At 43.1% G+C, this 18,779-nt stretch overlaps 2 protein-coding genes across 5 annotated transcripts in view; one reads left to right on the forward strand and one right to left on the reverse strand.

The window, feature by feature from the left end:
- Window positions 1-18,779, forward strand: part of ATP7 (copper-transporting ATPase 1) — a 47,738-nt gene that overhangs the window by 20,387 nt on the left and 8,572 nt on the right. The gene's annotated exons all lie outside the window — the stretch shown is intronic.
- Window positions 1,956-17,419, reverse strand: sff (BRSK family serine/threonine-protein kinase sugar-free frosting). 4 transcript variants are annotated; one of them, XM_034331118.2, is made up of 13 exons: window positions 16,077-17,419; window positions 8,891-9,071; window positions 8,424-8,564; window positions 7,377-7,527; window positions 6,989-7,204; window positions 6,730-6,929; window positions 6,412-6,642; window positions 5,684-5,979; window positions 5,057-5,205; window positions 4,838-4,990; window positions 4,584-4,758; window positions 3,484-3,716; window positions 1,956-2,877 (listed from the first exon to the last, which is right to left on the reverse strand). In XM_034331118.2, exons 1-13 carry the CDS (start codon window positions 16,174-16,176, stop codon window positions 2,653-2,655), a joined length of 2,451 nt encoding a protein of 816 aa, XP_034187009.1. In that variant the 5' UTR covers window positions 16,177-17,419; the 3' UTR covers window positions 1,956-2,652. The 4 variants fall into 4 exon arrangements, with proteins under 4 accessions (XP_034187009.1, XP_034187008.1, XP_034187007.1 ...); XM_034331117.2 differs by having other exon boundaries at window positions 3,502-3,716; window positions 4,838-5,205; XM_034331116.2 differs by having other exon boundaries at window positions 4,838-5,205.

Below are 18,779 nucleotides of genomic sequence, written 5' to 3' on the forward strand. Positions count from 1 at the left end.
AAAACGAGACATTCCGACGTTTGGAATTTTTTTTTGATTCGAGCCAACATTTCCACTACTCGTCTATCTACTTACGAAAGGTTTCGCTAAATTTTCGTCCTTCTTTTGGGAGGATTCTTCGATTCGCCGTTTTTAGAACATTCGTTTATCACCGATCGATTTCTGGGCTATCGGGAATTGAAAACGACGTTCATTCGTTGTCCGATGCTGTTTCAATCGTGTACGTACAATTACTCGCATATTTCTTCGCGTGAAAGTGACACGTGTAAAATAAATTCATTTTAACGATTCGCAATATGAGCAGTTTAAGTGTACAAAACATATTCACGCTTTAAGCTCAAGAGGTACTTTATTTCGCGAAGAAATACGCGTGTGAAATAATTTTTCATGGGAATATCCTTCCGTAAACTATTAGGTCGTCGCAGATGAAATGGTGGATTCGTTTACCGAACTTTCGTATCTTACTGTGCGTTCATTGCCTAAATAATAATTAGCTCCCTGGTTTCTTGCAATTCACCAATCAACCATTTTGTATCGAAAATATCAACGAAACCTTTATCGCGGCGATTTTCACAATACTTTAAGCTTGAAAATTGATGTCGCGACACTTTTATGTCATGAAATCGTCTCGAGACCATCCGATATGCAGCGACCCAATAAAATAGATACGCTAGACGATTTCTACGAGCACGAGGAAAGACGAGAGCAATAACATTCTACCAGTTCAACTCGTTATCGAACAAGATCGAGCAGAACCGTTCCTTCGATTTCGATACCTTCGGATTCTCACGATCGGCAGAATTCGGTTTCGAGCCTTCGATTAAAAACACTGCTAATCAATCGCGTTTAACATCGTCGTTCCACTAAGAAGCTGGGACAATTTTTATCGAGATATGTCTGTGTGTTGAGAAAAAACCTGTACGATAATTATATTCTACGATTAGAAACGCTAGATTCTCCCTTTCTCCGCTTTTCTTTTCTCTTTTTCCGTTTAGTTTCCGCGCGGGTAGCAAACAAGAAGCCTTACGCGTTGTAACGCGTACCTCTTACAAGTGAAACCTACTTACTCATGTACGTATATATATATATATATATAATATATTCATTTATTTATTCATTTATTTATATATCTATATTCGTATTTATATTTATATATATATATTAGTCTTTTGAAATGTTTTTCTCGTGCGTGCAAAAAATAAATCTCTCAACGCGATCGTTGCGTTTCATTTTTCTTTACCATTTTTTCTTTTCATTTACCTCGTTAATGCGTATCTTCGTTTTCTTTCAGTTACGCGTCGAGAAACTCTCGGCGATCCTCGATTTTCCTCGTTTCATGGAATTTTTCTCGTTCCTGAGTTGAGTATCGGAAAAATAAAACAGCTGGGCATTCGATATCGAGTTGAACGCTAAGAATTAATGCTATTTCATGGGAAAATTGTTCGACAGCTGAAAATCGACCGATACGTTAATGAGCTGTGATGTATCGACTGGTGTAATGGAATGTTTGCGAATAAATTAATCGATACGAACGAGAAAATCGAGGAGACACGTGAAACGAACGAAGCAGAGTCACGGTTTGATCGATGGTTTAATAATGTATGACCGATATTAATATTAATCAATGAATCGAGTAATTGGAACGGTTAAACGTCTATGCAACAACGAATTGCTCGGTGTATCGTGGGATGCAATTAATTAACATTCACGATAAATGCCTCAGTGAAAACAAGCGTTGAATTTCGAAAAGCCAGGAGGATTAATTAAAGATTGTTTTAACTAAATTTTCTTTTTCGAATTAATCTTTCCGGCTTTTCTTTCGCGGTTCATCGCTAAAATTGACGATACACAACAGAATGTACATACGTACCAAATAAAGCACTCTTACAACGACACGATCCGATGCGTATATCGGTAAAACGTCACTATTAGATATATTGCACTTCACTTGAAACAAAAAAAAAAAAAAAGCAACGATTCTAGCGGCGGAACGAAAGTCGAATCACGAAAAATTCCGCGTTGCGGCACAAATTTTCCCCACCGTTCCTGTTAAAAATGAATTGGAAGTCAAATTTCGAACTTCTCATGGTGTGTTTGATTTTATATGCAGCTTATTCTCTTTCTCAAATTCTTGGCTTCTTCAAAGACTAATCAATTTCTTCCATATAGACTGAAACAGCTCTTCCGTTTTCCATAATCCTTTGATTTTTCACGTGGTCCGTTTCGAAAATAGCAAGACTGATATATTATTGCAAAGTTCCTTACGCTTAAGCTTTCTATTTTCAATGATTATTTTTCTCTCTCTTTTTATCTTCATAGCACCAATCGCCGATTAATTATTTTCGCAATCAACTGAAATTCTAATCGTTTCGGTCTCGTTATTTTCTCAACAAATCGTGCCTTTCGAAACTTCTAGCATCGTCGCTTTTCGCCTTAGTCTTTCACTCTCCATTTGATTCTCGTCGAAGTCGTCCCTTTATCTCTCTCTCTCTCCTCCGTAGAAGCATCGTCTTATCTCGTGATCGGCGCGCGGTATCGCTGGATCGTTTCTCGGATCGGAAACTGCTCGCACGAGACTCACCAGAATCTCTGGGCGCTGTCCCATAAATTCTTCAGGCTCGATCGAAACTCGAAACGGAAGTTCTGGTAGTATCACGCTATATTGTTGCCGCTCATCGTGGTCACGCATTTCTTCTCCGGTGTGTTCTGGCTCTCCGAGTTGCTGCGGACCGCCTTCGTCGGACTTCCGGGCGTCGGCGTCGCGTCGCCCGGCAGCGGATTGTTGTTGTTCGTCGACGTGGAACTTCGACGACCGTTTTCCCTGCTCGGCGATTTCACGTCGAACACGGACGTGTCCGATTCGAGGTCCGAATCGATCTGAAAGCAATTCGAACGAGAGCTGAGCATCGAACGACGCTCGATTAACCCTCGAACGACGGATCGGGATCGATCGTAACATATTTTATTCCTTGATTTTTAACAACCCCTTTCCGACCTTCGAAGGTTAACACCGAAATTCGACGGTAGAAGACGATTAGCTAATTGCTGGCAATCATTCGTGGCGAAAATGATAAACTATAGATTGCTACGGTCTATGAAACTAACGCGTAGCTGGGCTCGTTCTGTGCATTTTCTTCTATTTTTTAAAAGCGCATTACGTGAACGATTTTCGTTGCTATTCAAGCGTGCTGTGTATCGGTGAGACTATGAGGGTCGTGAATAGTGACGAGGAGTTTATGAGTGCGATAATTATAAAAGAGAAATAAATGATCTCGACAGGGTGCGTTCACGAGAAGAAGTCTGATACAATTCTCTGAAACATTGACCTTTTCTCGTTAGACACCCTGTGCAAGTAACGATAATTGTCTCGATTCGATTCGTGTTTCACCTTGTACGAGTAGTTTCCTCGAAGATTCAGGTTTGAAACGGAGCAAAGTAATTATCGTGATAATGGTGAGTAGGAGGAGGAAGATGATGCGCTACCTTGTTGAAACAGACTACCTGTCTGGTAGCTGGATGCGGACTAAGGAACAGTCGTTCGCTAGTGTCGCTACCGCAGCTCGAACTTTCGCTCATCTCCGTGGCGGCGAATTTTCGCGACGCCCTTGGACTGGGTGGTGCCGCCCTGCTCTGACCTCCCAAATTCATTCCCACGTTTCTCGAGCACACCTGTGACTGTATGTGCTCGCAGACCCTTCGGAATCGTCGAATGTTTCCTGAAACATCAAACAAACGGGGGTGCAATTATTCCTTCACGGCTCCATTGAGGGTTGGAAAATTTGGGGCCTAATTAATTAAAATTAGGGACCGTCGTGTTTTAAAATTCAAGTCCCGCTTCGCCCCTGGGGAATGATTTAAATATTTTTTAAAGTCTTCAAGTAGATTTGAAACATTCCGATACACGTCGACGAATTCCCGATGAAATTTGTCTGATTAATTAAAATTAGGGACCGTCGTGTTTCAAAATTCAAATCCCGCTTCGCCCCTAGAGGATGATTTAAATATTTTTTAAAGTCTTCAAGTAGATTTGAAACATTCCGATACACGTCGACGAATTCCCGATGAAATTTGTCTGATTAATTAAAATTAGGGACCGTCGTGTTTCAAAATTCAAGTCCCGCTTCGCCTCTGGGGGATGATTTCTTTTCCAAGCTTCAGCAGCCGTCATTTAATATTTTTTAAAGTCTTCAGGTAAATTTGAAACATTCCAAAACACGTCGATGACGGTAATTGATTCGTATAGAATTACTCACGCACATATGTGCGCACAGAAAAGACGTAAGGTTTTACTTGCCAAGGTAACATCGATCTAGTTGCGCTTGGACGGCTGCCAAGTGCCAAACGCCGCCACCTTACGATCTCTACCCTTGTTCCGCGGTTTTGCTTCCGAGGGTGCTTTCTACCCTTAGCTGTTTTTTTTTATCAGGGAAATTCGAGTCGCGGTTCTCGTTTCCAACGACAGGCTCGTAACGAGGCGCGTTTCGTCCCTAAGGAAACGTTTTACCGCGTTCGCTCGTAAACCGCGACAGGCTTTAACGAGAATTATTAAGGATCGCGTTAATCCTGGAAGAAGGTTCGCTTACCGCTCAGCAGAGTGAAAGTAATGGCGAACAGTGGTTCGTTCGGTTGCTTCGAAATCGCACTGATGTCCACTTGGAATCTGACTTGTCTTTGAAACATCGCGGGTGCCGTGCTTCCTCGTTTGTATTCCACTCTGAAGGACATGGGGGAGCTCACGCTGTGGGATAATTCTGCTATCTGTCGATCGGAAACCCTCTCGTTAATCACATTTCACTGTGTGAAAAGAAAAGAAACGCTCGTCGAAACGGAAACGCACCGATAAAAAAGCGTGAATCAAATCTGCTTTCACGCTGGCCAATGCTTTCCCTTTAACGAGAACCGTGAACGTTTCGTCCTTTTCCGTGGTCATCAAACTACCGAACCACGATTTCTTCGTTAGCTCCGGAGAGGAATCCGGAGTGAGGTGTACCTGTAGATTACAGAACGGTTGAATTTGAGAAATATGTAATTGGAAGGAAAGTTTCGATCCACTTACCTCCTCGGTACTCGTGAGCAATTTGCGCCGATGAAATCGGGGACTTCCAAGGAAGGAGTTCTTGATGGTTGTTAGCCTGGACCTCCAGTGATGGGCGCCGGAACCGGCTCCAGTATGGGGCGAGCCTGGCGGTGTAACGCCGACCGCGACTATCGACAAATATTCCATTCTTTACTTCAGTTTCACCAACTTTCAACCATTGTTTCTAGCTAATTTCATTCTCTGTACTTAAAATATCACAGAAGTTTTGTTTTTCAAAACTCTCTATCTCTTGAGAGATAGAAGGTATATAAAAAGAAAACTGTTGGATAGGAGGGTATCCAAGCGTGCAGCATCTCTAACGATGATTCGTACGCAGTGTGTGCTCGTTACGCGCCGCGAGTGTGCAGGTCAGTTGCATTTTTAAAAAACCTAGCCCTTTCCGGCAAGATAAAGGCCGCTACTCAGACGAGTCGACTCCCCGATTTCCCTCCCGAACCTTTTGTTCCTTTCGTATAAACACTCGGCGCACCTGCAGCTCGCTTCAACCACCTTCTTTTTCGTTTAATCGACCGTGTTTCTATTCTCCTTCTTTCACCATTTCTCTCATCCGGTTCATTTTCTTTATCGATTCGCAAATAAACTCACCCTGTTGAACGTCGTTTATCTCTATCCCGACGCTGCTGGGCAGAGCCGGGACCGGAGTGGCGGCGGGCGAATTGGCCGTGTTTCCGTTGCCCGCGGTGGTCGTCACCGTGGACAGCCGGTGAGGACTTCCGGTCTGTCCTAAGTGCAACGACGGTGGTGCCCTGTGGGGACTGAGGAGACCCGCGACCGCGTTCGAACCGTGTAACGGCGAGCTGCCTGGCGTCGAAGCGTGCGAATGCGACGCGTGCGTGTGGCAGCCTCCGGTGCTCGGCGAACGACGAGCATGATGCCTGGCACTGTCGTATGAAACATTGAAAAATTGATCGATCATAATTCTAATAGACGGCGAAGACTGTGATAAGTAGTTAAACGGGAATAATTGTGGTAACAATATTCAGGAAATCAAACAGAAGTTTCATCGATCCGTCGGCCAGAGCGTGTTCCGCGTTGCACGACATTCGAGACACACTTTTAATCGGACGAGAGCTAATCGTCCGCGTAGAGGTTGCACGTGCCGAACAACGGGGGACGGCATTAAAAAGAGCAGGGAGCACGTGTGATATCGTACACGCAAGCCGATCGCGTTGGTCACGCGATTCTAAGCCTGAACGAAGCCTAAAGATGGCTTTCGATACGATTGACCGGGGAAATTAAGCGAACACCGGTTAACAGAGAGAAACTTGATCCGATTTTCCAGTTTCTTCCTGTAAATTGCCGGAAAATTTTACCTGGACTGCCTCCTTGGGGTTAAAGGAGATCCGTGGCTGATTTCCCCGAGATTCAGGGCCGTGCTTCCGTTCACTCGACACGTGTCCACTCGTTTCCTCGGTGGATCCGCTTCCAATTGTCCCGAGGATCCTCGCATCCCTCCTCTCATTACCTCCAATTCGTCCTCGCACGCCGGTCTTCTTCGTTTCCTCTCGAGCAACAGGAAATAAATCACCTTCTCCGTGTTGTGGCTGCGGCAGGTAAAGGTAAAAGGAACATTTCTTCGGAAAACTTACGGTGTATAAATAGAGAAACCATAGCCTCTCGATGTTTCTTACTTCGGGCTGAGGAGTTCTTGAATAAGTTTCTCCCGTTCCTTGAAACAACCCAGGCTCGCGATCGCCTGTAACACGTCTGGATCGATCGCATCCACGGACGGAATAACGTGGGTTTGCACCACGTCCATCATCGACAGTTCCAGTTCCAATTCGCCCTTGCCAGCCGCCGTCACCCACACGTGCCTGTTTATTTCCGCCAGCTGAGGGAATTACGGATTAGGCTTCGTTCGGATAGATCCAACGGAATTAAGGATCTTACCGTCAGCCTCTTGTCCGGATCCACCTCGATCATACCCTTCAGAAGGTTCTGGCACTCGGGCGGCACGAAGTGAGGTATGTAAAACATACCACGCTTCACTTTCTCCAACAGGTTCCTTAAATTGTCGTCGTCGAAGGGCAACGCGCCTACCAGAAGCGCGTAAAGTATCACCCCGCACGACCAAACGTCCGCCTTCCTACCGTCGTACTTTTCACCCTGAAAATCCCACATTATTTCCCACTTTCCTCCCCATTTTTTAATTAACTTCCCGACTCGGATGGGGAGCAACGCCGAAAGCGATGAATTTACGAAAATTTACGAAATTAATTCGAGCTTCGTCACGATTGTCAGGGGGTTAAATAGAAATTTGAAGAACGATGAATCTTACTCGTATAACTTCGGGGCAGGCGTAATGAGGGGAACCGCAACTAGTTTCCAGCATCGATCCGGCAGGTTGCAAAGACGCCATCCCGAAATCCGCGATCTTGATGTTGTTCTTCTCGTCCAGCAACAGATTTTCAGGCTTCAAGTCTCTGTGACTGGAAAACGAAAGGGGGCGAGTTTTCATCGATCGATTCGTTCGTCGAAACTACAGCTAGTTCCCGTGCGCGATTTTAGGCTGGACTAATTTAAATGGCGGATCGATCGAAGGCAATGTTTCACGGTGTCCCCTTCGGGCGAAATTAGGTTCGTTTCTGTATTTATTCGATTGGGGTAGGTTTCCCGAATGCCAACTACAGACCTTTGGGAATCACCTCCCCCTCGTGTTTTCTTTCCGCGTGTGCCTTACATTCTCTTCTTCTGCTTCTATTATCGAATCGTTAACCCAGCGGCACGCGTAAGGGTCCGATAGACCCCTGGAAAATCATATCGCTGTTTAACGTTTCATTAGCAATATTGCTGTTGTTTCGTATCATTTGCACGAGTTATAAAATTAACCGAAAGGAATTTAGATTTATCGTTCGTACACACAGTTTTTTGTTAGCGGAGTAAATCGATGGACGTTCGTTCGGATTGAGTTTAGAGATAAATTGAAGAGCCGAGAGGGAGGGTTAATAAATCGAATCTGTCCACGGCAAAGTAACTGCGAGTAGTTTCCAACGTTTTTATGTTTCCCGTTTTATTGCGTTTGTGAAATAAAACTACGTTTATTCGGTAACGAAAACCCCGGTGCATCGTTCAGGTCCAATCGAAAATCAACCCCCTTGTTATAGTTCGAAAGAAACGCTATTTTAGCCGACACGTTCTTAAATTATCCTTCGATCTGGAAATATTGTTTAATTTTAACTCGGAAAGCAACGAAGCGAAAGGGGCAAAGTGTACTAATTACTAGAACGACGGAGAAAGGGTTAAAAGACGGCATGCACGCGACGGTGTTTCTGTTTCAAGGACGCGGATGAAAGGGGAAACGAATCGATATTACGTTTCTACTCACCATATACTATGACTATGACAAAAGTCTAACGCAGAAATGATCTGTCGAAAAAATCTCCTCGCTTCCTTCGGCGTTAGTCTACCCTTTTTCACTAAATAGTCGAAAAGCTCCCCGCCGGAAACGTGTTCCAGAACGAGATATCTGAAAGGGAACAAGTGCAATTTCAGTGCTCGTCCATTCGTATCTTTTCAACCGTGGATTCTTTTTTTTTTTTTTTTTTTTTTTCACGTCAGCCACCCTGACTAAAACACTTTTTTGTCTACCGTGTGGATTTCACTGTGTTTTTCCTCCTCCCCTATTATTTTTCTCCGTCTTTTCACCGTTCTTTTTTTCCTCGAACCGTTGAATTAAAGTTCAACGACATCCTCGAGGTTGATGAAACTCGAGCAAGAGCTTCGGTCGGCGAGCGAAGAAAAATTCGTGTGGGGAAAAAATATCGCGTCTCGTTTTTCTTTCCGGCTACTTACAGGTATTTCTTGTTCTCGTATACATCCGACAAGCCGAGCACGTGAGGATGATCGATCAGCTTCATGATCGCTATCTCTCGTTCCACCTTCATCAACACGGACTCCGACAATTTCTCCCGATTGATGATCTTGATCGCCACTTTCTTGCCCAACACACAGTGCACCCCGAGCTTGACCAATCCTGAAACAAACGCGTTTCCTGTTACACAATGGTCTAGGGATAATTAGCCGTTTTTCGACTTCTCTAGAGTCCTTATCTCTGATTCTACTGCGACCGTCTGAGCCTCGGAGGCTCGAGTCACTGGGAATTAAGTAGCTGAGTCGTTTTTTAGTCGGACAATCTCCTCGAGAGAAAATCTAAGAAGCTTCGGAGCGAATAGAGTCGCAGTAGAGTTTCTTATGCAAAGGAGTGGATCGTTGTATTCGGCCTGGATCAGCGGGATCGCTTTTTCTTTCTACCTTTCCACTTTTCGATGATTCTTTCTTTTGTCAGCATTAATGGGAAACGTCGCTTGTTAAAATCGTTTGTTCTACCAAACGAAACTCAGTTCTTAACTCTTTGAAGCGTGGTACAGATAAAAATGTTCCACCTTTTTGATAAATTTTTATACCACGTCGAAAAATTAAAATTATTTTGACTGTGTTCACTATTTAATTGTTTAATTAATTAAATGATATTTCTTCAATTTTTTTCAATTCTATGTAATTTTATTTCTCCATTAAAATAAACCTACTAATTCGTTCAATTTTATAAGAATAAAATTTTTATGTATCTTCTTTTTTATTGTCTAAAATTCCGTGCTTCAAAGAGTTAAATGGTTATTCGAAGGATTGTTCGTTTCGAGTTAAGTATGTTGTCAAATTAGAAGCCGTGACGAGAAGGCTAATCGGATTTGTGTAATCCGCGAGAATGTTTCGGTGAACGATTCGACCGAGGTGGAATAGAGGAAACAGACACGTAGCGCGATCCAAAGGACATGTTTGGGTTTCAGAAGATCGTTTCCACGGTCTGAGTCACTCGTCAGAGACGTCTCGATGTGTACACACGGTTACTAACTTCGACAGGCAAACGGAAGGGTCCTACTTGAGTGGTTTCGAATTGCTAAATCACGAAAACTTTCCCAGGGAAAACTTCAGCTCTCCGTCAAGCTTCGCTAACATGATTTCTTCAAGTAAATACTACTAAAATGTATTTAAAATTGAAAATCCGTTGTCGATCGTATAAATTGGAAAACGAAGAAAGGAACGGTATAAAATGAAAACAGGCACGGCTGGTCCGCGTCGATAATAATTTCCCGATAAAGCTGTGACAATCGGACGGAACGCTGCGTCGTTCGCGAATTTCAAGAGAATTCGTGAAACGTCGAGATATTTCAATTCGGTTTCGTTTCCGTACGCGAAAAAGAGACGTCCGCGATTACATTTCCATATTGCCCGTGGGTCGTCGACCGTGACAGAGCTGCAAAGAAAGCTGTGTTTTAAATAAATTCTCCCCTCGTTATATATCGTCCGACCGTATCGATCAATGAATTATGGAATCATCAACGTGTTCTTTCATTTTTTCCATTCTAAATCGCGTTAGACTTTCCACGTTTCAACGTATTATTTAATTGCGCGATTACCGAGTTGAAAATTGCCTCATCCATAAAGAGTTAATTTCCACAACCACAATTAAACGTCCATTAGATTCTGGTTTAATTACGACGATTGGAGCACGTGTATTATCCTCGGTCTCGTCACGATACACTGTACTCGAGGTAATCGCCATTATTCGCGGATGAAAATGAACAAAAATTCGCCGTCGCGACAAAGATTGATGGTCTGACACAGATTTAGTCGAGTTACATTCTAGGAGCACCGTCGGAACGGGGCTTCTTTGTTCTATATAATAAAACGCGTGTGAACCAGCCCTCACTACAAATTACAAAATTATTTTTCAAAGTGTCCAGAAAAAATAGGAGCAACGGTGGATCGTGAGGGGGTCAAGCTCGTTACGAAACGTTTGAGATGTAAATTTATGGGAGATCGATTGGCCAAGAGGGAAAGATGTGTAGCGTCAATTGTGGTAAATCGTGCGTGATGCAAGTCGTTAGGGAAAGTGCACTTTAACGCCCTGCAGTCCCGTTAATGCAATTCCCGGCGATTTGTTGGGAAGCGAGACCAGTCGACACCCTGCACCAAATTTTCCTCCGATCATTACCAAAATTCCTAGTCAATCATTTTGATAAATCGCGACTACTTACGCTATTAAAATTTCCACTCGTGTGGAGCGCGAGTTTGTTATTTAATTATCAATATTAATTGTTTGCTAATTTCTCTGTTACCTGGCTGGTTGTAAAATTGCAATTTATCAGGGTTGAATATCGTGGTGGCTAAGGTAGGACGTGTTTAACGTTGAACAAAGGAGCTTCGTCTGGAGCGTTATGAAATGCTCAATAAATTGGAAGAGAAATTGTAATCGCCGGGAAAATCGTGAAAGCCGACTCGCGGAAAGGGCATTCGATTAATTAATTGACGAAGGGCGTTCTCATCGATTCTTCTGCGTCATCGCCGACACAACGAGGCCTCCGATTCTTTTATCATTCTTTTCCGTTCGTCTACTCGAAGAACAAAAGGGAAGAAGAGTCTGCAGAGCGGCTGCATTTAAATGGATAAAGACGTCGCGTTGCTGTGGTCTTCGGAGACGATTTAAGCCAATTTACTCCTATAAAATCCTTCCTACCATCTATTCCTATTACATTTCTCTTCTTTTTCTCATCCTCGCGAATCGCTGCGTCGCGAGCTTTCGACTTTAGAAACACCGACCTACCATCAATCTTTGCCTGCCGATAATTTACGGATAATAGAATGTCTAGCTCGCGGAATGAACGAAATTACCAGGGTTTCTTGATTCGCAAATTGTCAGCTGGAAGCATCGATAAATTGGTAAAGGAAATTTCCAGGGTACAAATCGAAGTTTTATTCTCCTTGAAATGCCTGAAAATCGAACGAATTACCAGTGTTTCCCTTATTTTAATAATCGTGGAACACTCGTGGCTGGTTCAACTGCGACCTGGCTAATGGAAAAGCAAAAATTAAACACTCGGCATTCCCTAACAAGCGTTCGGTATTAGTATCTCTGTGTCGGTTGAAAAGTAATTTCACGAACGAGAGAGTACTCGCGGATTAATTATGCACCGTGTAAAACAGTCTGCCGGTCGCCGTTTGATATCTCGAGTAGGTAAACACGCGGAGAAACAGCCGTAATTGAGGGTCCTGCCGGTCGAAAGGTTGAAACGTCGAAAATCACGAAACGACGGGTTAATAAAACTTTGCAAATTTTTATTCGTCGCGAAACACATGGAAAAAGAATAATCGATACCGGGTGGACGTCCAATTTTCCGCGTTGCCGTATCAGAATAGGGGGATTCGAAAATAGAAACGCGGAATTTCTCAAGGATTTTTGGCAACAGAAGCAGACGGAATCGTCTCCATGGGGAAAAAAAAGTTGGCTCGATGGCAAATTTTATAATATCATAGCGTATGGTAAATCACGTGAAACTTTCCTCTCGTTCTTCTTTCCTTCCATCCGTATTTTCCCTCGAGTAATCTATTTCTATATTGACGAACGTTCCGGGAACTTTCGAAGAAGCGTCGTCGACGAAACTTCTTAAATAACAGGAGAATAGTTGATCGCTATATGAAAATTAACCCGTTTCAGTTAATTAACTTCATCGTAGTTCCTTGTAGCGATAATTCGTTTCGTTTTAATTAACACGTTTCGCGCGTTAAAAGAATTACTTAGTCTCAACGAAGAGTCGAAGTTAATATTTTATTAAAATATTCGAGAGAGGCTCTGAATAATGTTCATAAAATATGTATGAAATTTTCACGGTAATAATAAGCATCGAGAGCGATTTTTCCTCCGAGGTTGTATATAAACGTCGACGGTTCATTCAGAAGAGAATCCCGATTATTCATAGTCGGAGCCTTTGAAATTCCAGTTTGTATTTCAGCGCCGAGTGTCGAAGTTAATCTGCGAACGAGACGAGCCGTTTATTCGCGTGGTGTTCTTTTCAATCGCGGAATCGTACATGAAATATTGAACCCAGCAAGCGTTTATTTCCGATCGTGGACGAGGGAAGAGAGAGATTCGATTTTTGTCTACAACCCTTGATACCTTACGATAGAATAAGAGATCGTACAAATTAGTTTGTAATAATTGGAAAAATTTTTTATTTCCTCTGTCTTTTGACAATTATAGAAACTACAATTTCTACCGTTGATTTTGTATCAGAGTCTTTTCGAAATAAGTCGAAAATGGGACGTGAAATAAATCCGAAAATGGCGAAATTCCTTTTGCCGCATAGCGTTCGATCGCATCGATTACTCGTGTCACGCCCTGCGAGCTATTGATTTTTCTTGCATCTTCGAATGCGTTTCGAACGCATCGGAATATTATTGCTTCTAAAAGCATTACGACGCTTACACTTAGGGTCGGATTTATCGAGATTCTTCCCAATTGCTCAATGATACGAATATAAACATTTTCCATCTGGAAAAAGGTGCGTTTTCTATTTTCTCCAGGGTGGTAGCCCAATTTTCCTTCCCCTCAAACGTTAAATATAAAGTTAAAAGAACAATTTCCACGGCACGAATTAAAATTCTCTGAAAAACAATTAGCGTAGCTCCATGTATTTAGTCATTTCTTTTGCTTCGCCCCTCGGTACAACTGGCAATTCCATTATCTTGTCCTGTTTCCCGTGGAATTCCGGGCCGAAACAGAATTCAACTGTAAATTAATGCAGCAGCCTGTCGCGCTACGTAAAATGAGTTTCTATGAGACAATGGTGCGTCGAGTTTCGTTTAGAATGAAATTCGTGACTGACAGAGTAGAACTATCCGTGTCTATTACGGTGCACGACAATGTAGATTATTAACACGTTGAATGACACGATGGAATTACAACAGACATTGATAATAGTTATTAAAGATCGTTTCACTTTTCAATTCAAACCATTTTAAGTTTACCATTAACGTATGAAATAAAACAAGCTAAAGTGAACTAGAGCGAGATTCGCTCCAGAGCCAACCCTTTTTCGGCCATTTTCGGGCGGACAAAAAAACGGCAAAAAAAAATTTTTCTAATCTAAACGCAATGGGGCAAGAATTTTTTCGATAACTTACCGTTTCGCCTGTACAAAAGTGACAGAAAGTCTAAACACTATAGCCTCCTTCGCAAGATTTTCAATCTTAGCTAATAAAGATTAGGTTAAAAGCGTGGTCAGGGTGGAAACACCCCGATGAAAGCATTTATTGTTCCGCGTAAAGACGTTTTGCCTGGTTGCAACAATAGACCGAGCGAACAAACATTGTAGTTCACTTGGAATCTTGTTACTGTGTCGGGCAAGTCTCGACGATTGTCTGCTCCGAGTGCTTTGTTCGCGTAGCAGAGTTCACTGGAGCACAGTTGCGACCGTGAAGAATGGAAAACCGTGGAGGCGACGAATGAAAGGGTATTCTTTCGCGGCGAACGCGTTTCTTCTTGATGCTGACCGCTTTAGGGGGTAGTGCGTTGAATCGCTCGTCGTTGAGATTACCACTAGCCTTCTTGCCTCTATTTTCTTATTACCCTTCTCCTTTCGTTCGTGCAATTAAATCCTACGCCTGTATGCAGGTGCAATTGTCATTCGTTTTGCCTCGAATTCAGGTTGAAATTCGTTTGAAAATCACGAAATTGAAAACGTCATTCCGTTGTAAAAATGCTTTAATTAGTTATCTATATTTGGAACGTTAATTATCAAACGATAACAAGGTGCCGTGGACGTTTTTTTGCCCAATCGATTGCTCGGCCGCCGTCAAAGGAAAAAAAATTTAATTAGCTGTCGGGTAAATTTTTCACGAAAAATCATCGATGCTCGACAACGAGACTGTGTTAAAAGAATAATTAAAAACCGGCTGTCTATTTTAATCCCCAGCAACGAAGGCGGTGTAACTGTGTACAAACTGAACAGGTAAATTAATCTCTGTCCTCGCCAGAACTGTGCAGTTTGTTAATCTAGTGGCCAATAATTTTCAGGTGGAATCATTAATCTGGATTGAATGTGTTTGCGCATCGGCTGTTTCGTTTGTCCGGCGAACGTGCGATACAACGATTCGTGAGTCGATTGATCGCATCATCTGCCGTTTCAATCTCCGATTGAACGGTTTTAAAAATTTTTCTTTCTTCCGATATAAATCATGAAAGCCTTGGAAGAACTATTTTCATTCATCCAGAAAGTAATTGTAGCGTATATTTAGCGTTCCGTATCGGCCCACGTTTTCCATCGTACTTTTTAATACACTCAAACGTTTCCTTCCTTCGATTCGAGTAACTTTGTAATAAGAATTATTTCAGATTGATTGAATTTGTTACGGAAGATCGAATCACCGAGCATTTCATCTTCCTCTTTTTTACTCCCCGACCTATTCGCTCGTGCACGGGTTCGATTCGCCCTTGGCATCGTTCGAAATAGAAATTATACCAAAAGTGTTGAATTTATAGCAAAAAAAATCGTTGCTCAAACTCCCTGTTGCTTTCTTATTCAAATGTTTTCCCTATAACTTTTCCAATAATGAGTTTCCACGCCTATGTTTATGTAACACATTTTTCTTACATCCACTCGTGAAACAACAGCAAAGTTTAATTGTTTGTCTTCGGAACATCCTAACGTATACAGAAGCGAAAACGCGGCTGTGTCTCGTCGCTTCAACGATTAGAAATAAGGGAAAAATGTAATATGAAAATATTGACCCTCTTACAAGATTAACATCTAAGAGAAAATGAAAATTTGCTTTTTCCTTCCACCGGATAAATGACTTATCCCTCGGCTCGCTTCATCAAATATATTGATTTTTATTTAGCAAACTTTTTCTTTCAAAATTGCCCTAAATAAAAGTCTAACGAGGTAATAAACAGATTAGGAACATGATATAGGGACGCAATTTAACGTTCAGACGAATCTAACGAATCAGAACGAAGAAGGAAAAGTCTATCTTTACGATAAAATTATCGAGAAATCACCGGTCTGCCCTTTTCCCAAGGTTTTTCCATAAGGGCCACGGTGACGTTCGGAGGAATCCAATCTCCGATTAAAAATATTTTAAAGAATTCGCGAAGGGGCGAAGAAAAACAGGTATATTTTGAAAATAAATCTGATGCACGCACCGGTCTGGCCCTTGCCCAAAGTTTTCTCCAGTCGATAAGGGCCAACATACTGATGGGTCTCCTGGGTGTTGGACCCGACGGGGCTCTCCTTGCCCTGCATCGTCGAGCCACCTTCCTTCTGGTCCGCCAGCTTGTCTAGATTATCCTACAAAAACAGCCCAACCACCTTCACCTCCTTCCTCCACCCACCACCCAACACCACCAGACTACTTCCTTCTTCTTCTTCTTCTTCCTCTTCTTCTTCCTCTTCCTCTTCTTCCTCCTCTTCGTCTTGTCGGGATTCGTGGAGCCCGGTTCGTTTTCGTCCAGTCTGTCGTGGGTCACACCGGTAACGCGTATTTCCACGGCATGGCGATCGTCGAGCAGACCGTGTCGTCGAAGGGAGATTCCTCGTTCCCTTCGACGACCAGGATGACGAGGACGGATGAGGAGAGGGGATGATAGACTGGCCGTAGACGAACTTAGAGAGTCGAGGAATCAGCCGGATGACGGTTCGGTACACGCACTGGCACACTGTCACTCGCGCGACCGGTCCTTGATCTTCTGCGGCTGCCTCTTGCGAACCCTTTTCATCGTGTACGTCCGTTGATTCCGCGGTTCACCGGACCAGAAGGAACAAGGATAACCGTGTTCGAGAGGATACTCGACGCAGCAGTTCGGGGTCGGTTCGATCACGAGGTGGCACGGTGGACGGGTCTAGTAGCATGGGGTGGGCTCACGTGAACCTGCTCCCGGTCGTTCGAGCACCGGTGCAACTTTCCTTGATCGAGCTACCCCTCGACGGAGTCACGCTCGACGCCATTGCTACCCGACGAAACTCGAGCGAAATTTTCCCACTCTCCGGAGAGAGTGGATCGACGATCCGTCGTTCGGATCCAACGAACGACTGCAGTTCACCACCCTACCGGTACACCCTCGCGAACGAACACCTTTTCTCCCTCGTGTTATCACTCTTGCTCGATCGTTTACAACACTCGTTGGATTATTCTATTCATTCTTCCACCCCCGTCCCACGATACCTTTCCACGTTTCCTCCTTATCTTTACTCGACTTTTCACCGCGTTCAGCTTTCAGAAGCTACCGAACTGCCCTAACACAGTACCTCCACCCTACGCGCACTCGTGCACCACCACCACCACCACTACCACCAACGATATGTCACTATATCCGGTAACTAGAGCGACGTTTCAAAACAGGATACTCGAGAGATTCGTAGGTATCCTAGATTGGATACTGCGTCTCGATTGGATTCTTGGTTCGCCCTCGCGTTTAATCGTTTCTTTTTTTTTTTTTTCTACGTCAACGATTCTTAGTCCTGTCGTTCGCGGATGACGGAGCTGACGACGAACCGCGGCGCTCCCAGTTCGATTACGTGTTACACGACCGCTTACAGAGGGGGTAGGTTGCGCGCGCAACGCTCCACACCCGCCACCACCCCTTCCTTCGTCAACCCCTGCCTAGCGGATAGGTGAATCGGTGGTGAGTAGCGATGCCCTCGAGTCGATGCCACCGAGCTGTTCCGAACAAGAATCGTGCTTCTTTTTCAGTTCTTAATAATTATATCATCGTTATTAGTATATCATTAACGATGTTCAACGTTTCACTCTGAAAATGCCGATCTCCTAGTGATAGTAATCGCGTTGACACGGTGCCTGTCGCAGTAGAAATATCGGTGTATAGCGCGACACATCGTTACTAATGTAATTTTAATGATACACCTCCGATATAACTAACGTGTCGATCTGCTATTCAAAGCGTCGATAACTTGTGACTTTGAATCGAATTAATCCTGTTTACATTTGCAGTAGTAACACGATACGATCATGAATTATTTTCAAGTGATTGTAGAAGAGCCATTCACCTGTTAACACGTTTAACATCCTCACAAATCCATTTCAAAATTACCTATAAATTGTAATTTTACTTTAGCTTGGATATCGCGGGAGAAATTACTTCGAGGATCTATATTTACTCGATACACTTTTCCCTTTCCTTTGATAACTTCCATTAGCTAATTAAGTCTTCGTTAATGTTTCTGACGTGGTCCTCGTAACAAATTATTACGATACACCGTTCCTTGTCAATAATAAGAAGAAAAATATAAATCACGAAAGATTAATTAGCGATTGATTAATAATCGAAGGGATCAAAGCCATCGCTGAAGGTAAGAGAGAGAGAGAGTCGAAGCAGGGGAGACTTTAGTTCGTCGATTTAGTGTACGTTGTAGAGGGTGGCTTGGCCTGTTCTCGTCGGTACCAGGGTGGCTGTTTCTGGTTCGTGTCTGGGGTGAAAAAAAAAGAACGAAAATTAAATAAATCGTGTAAAGTCGTACTACTTCATTAACTCCTCAACTTAGAATTTAATAGAAATTATTTTCGCACATGGACACGATTTAATTCCATTGCACCTGTTGGTATAAATGGTTCTTGAGTATTCTTGACGGAGAAAGAAGAAAGAAAGAAGGAAATAATTAAAAGGTTAGCAGCAAGCAGTGGTCGATTTTTAATTTAAATAATTGGAATTTATTACTTTTAGAGGGCGTATATACTTAGATCTTGAGAAGGCAAGAAGCAGTCTTTCGGCGAAATTTTGTTGCAACGGGTAAGAGGGTGGTTGAAAGGTTCGCCAAACACTCATTTTTACGTGTAAACGCAGCCCTTGTTTCTCCCGGAAATTACTTTGCACTCCGCTCGGATGGTACAC

This window comes from Osmia lignaria, chromosome 14 (genome assembly GCF_051020975.1).
Source record: "Osmia lignaria lignaria isolate PbOS001 chromosome 14, iyOsmLign1, whole genome shotgun sequence".
Lineage (NCBI taxonomy): Eukaryota > Metazoa > Arthropoda > Insecta > Hymenoptera > Megachilidae > Osmia > Osmia lignaria.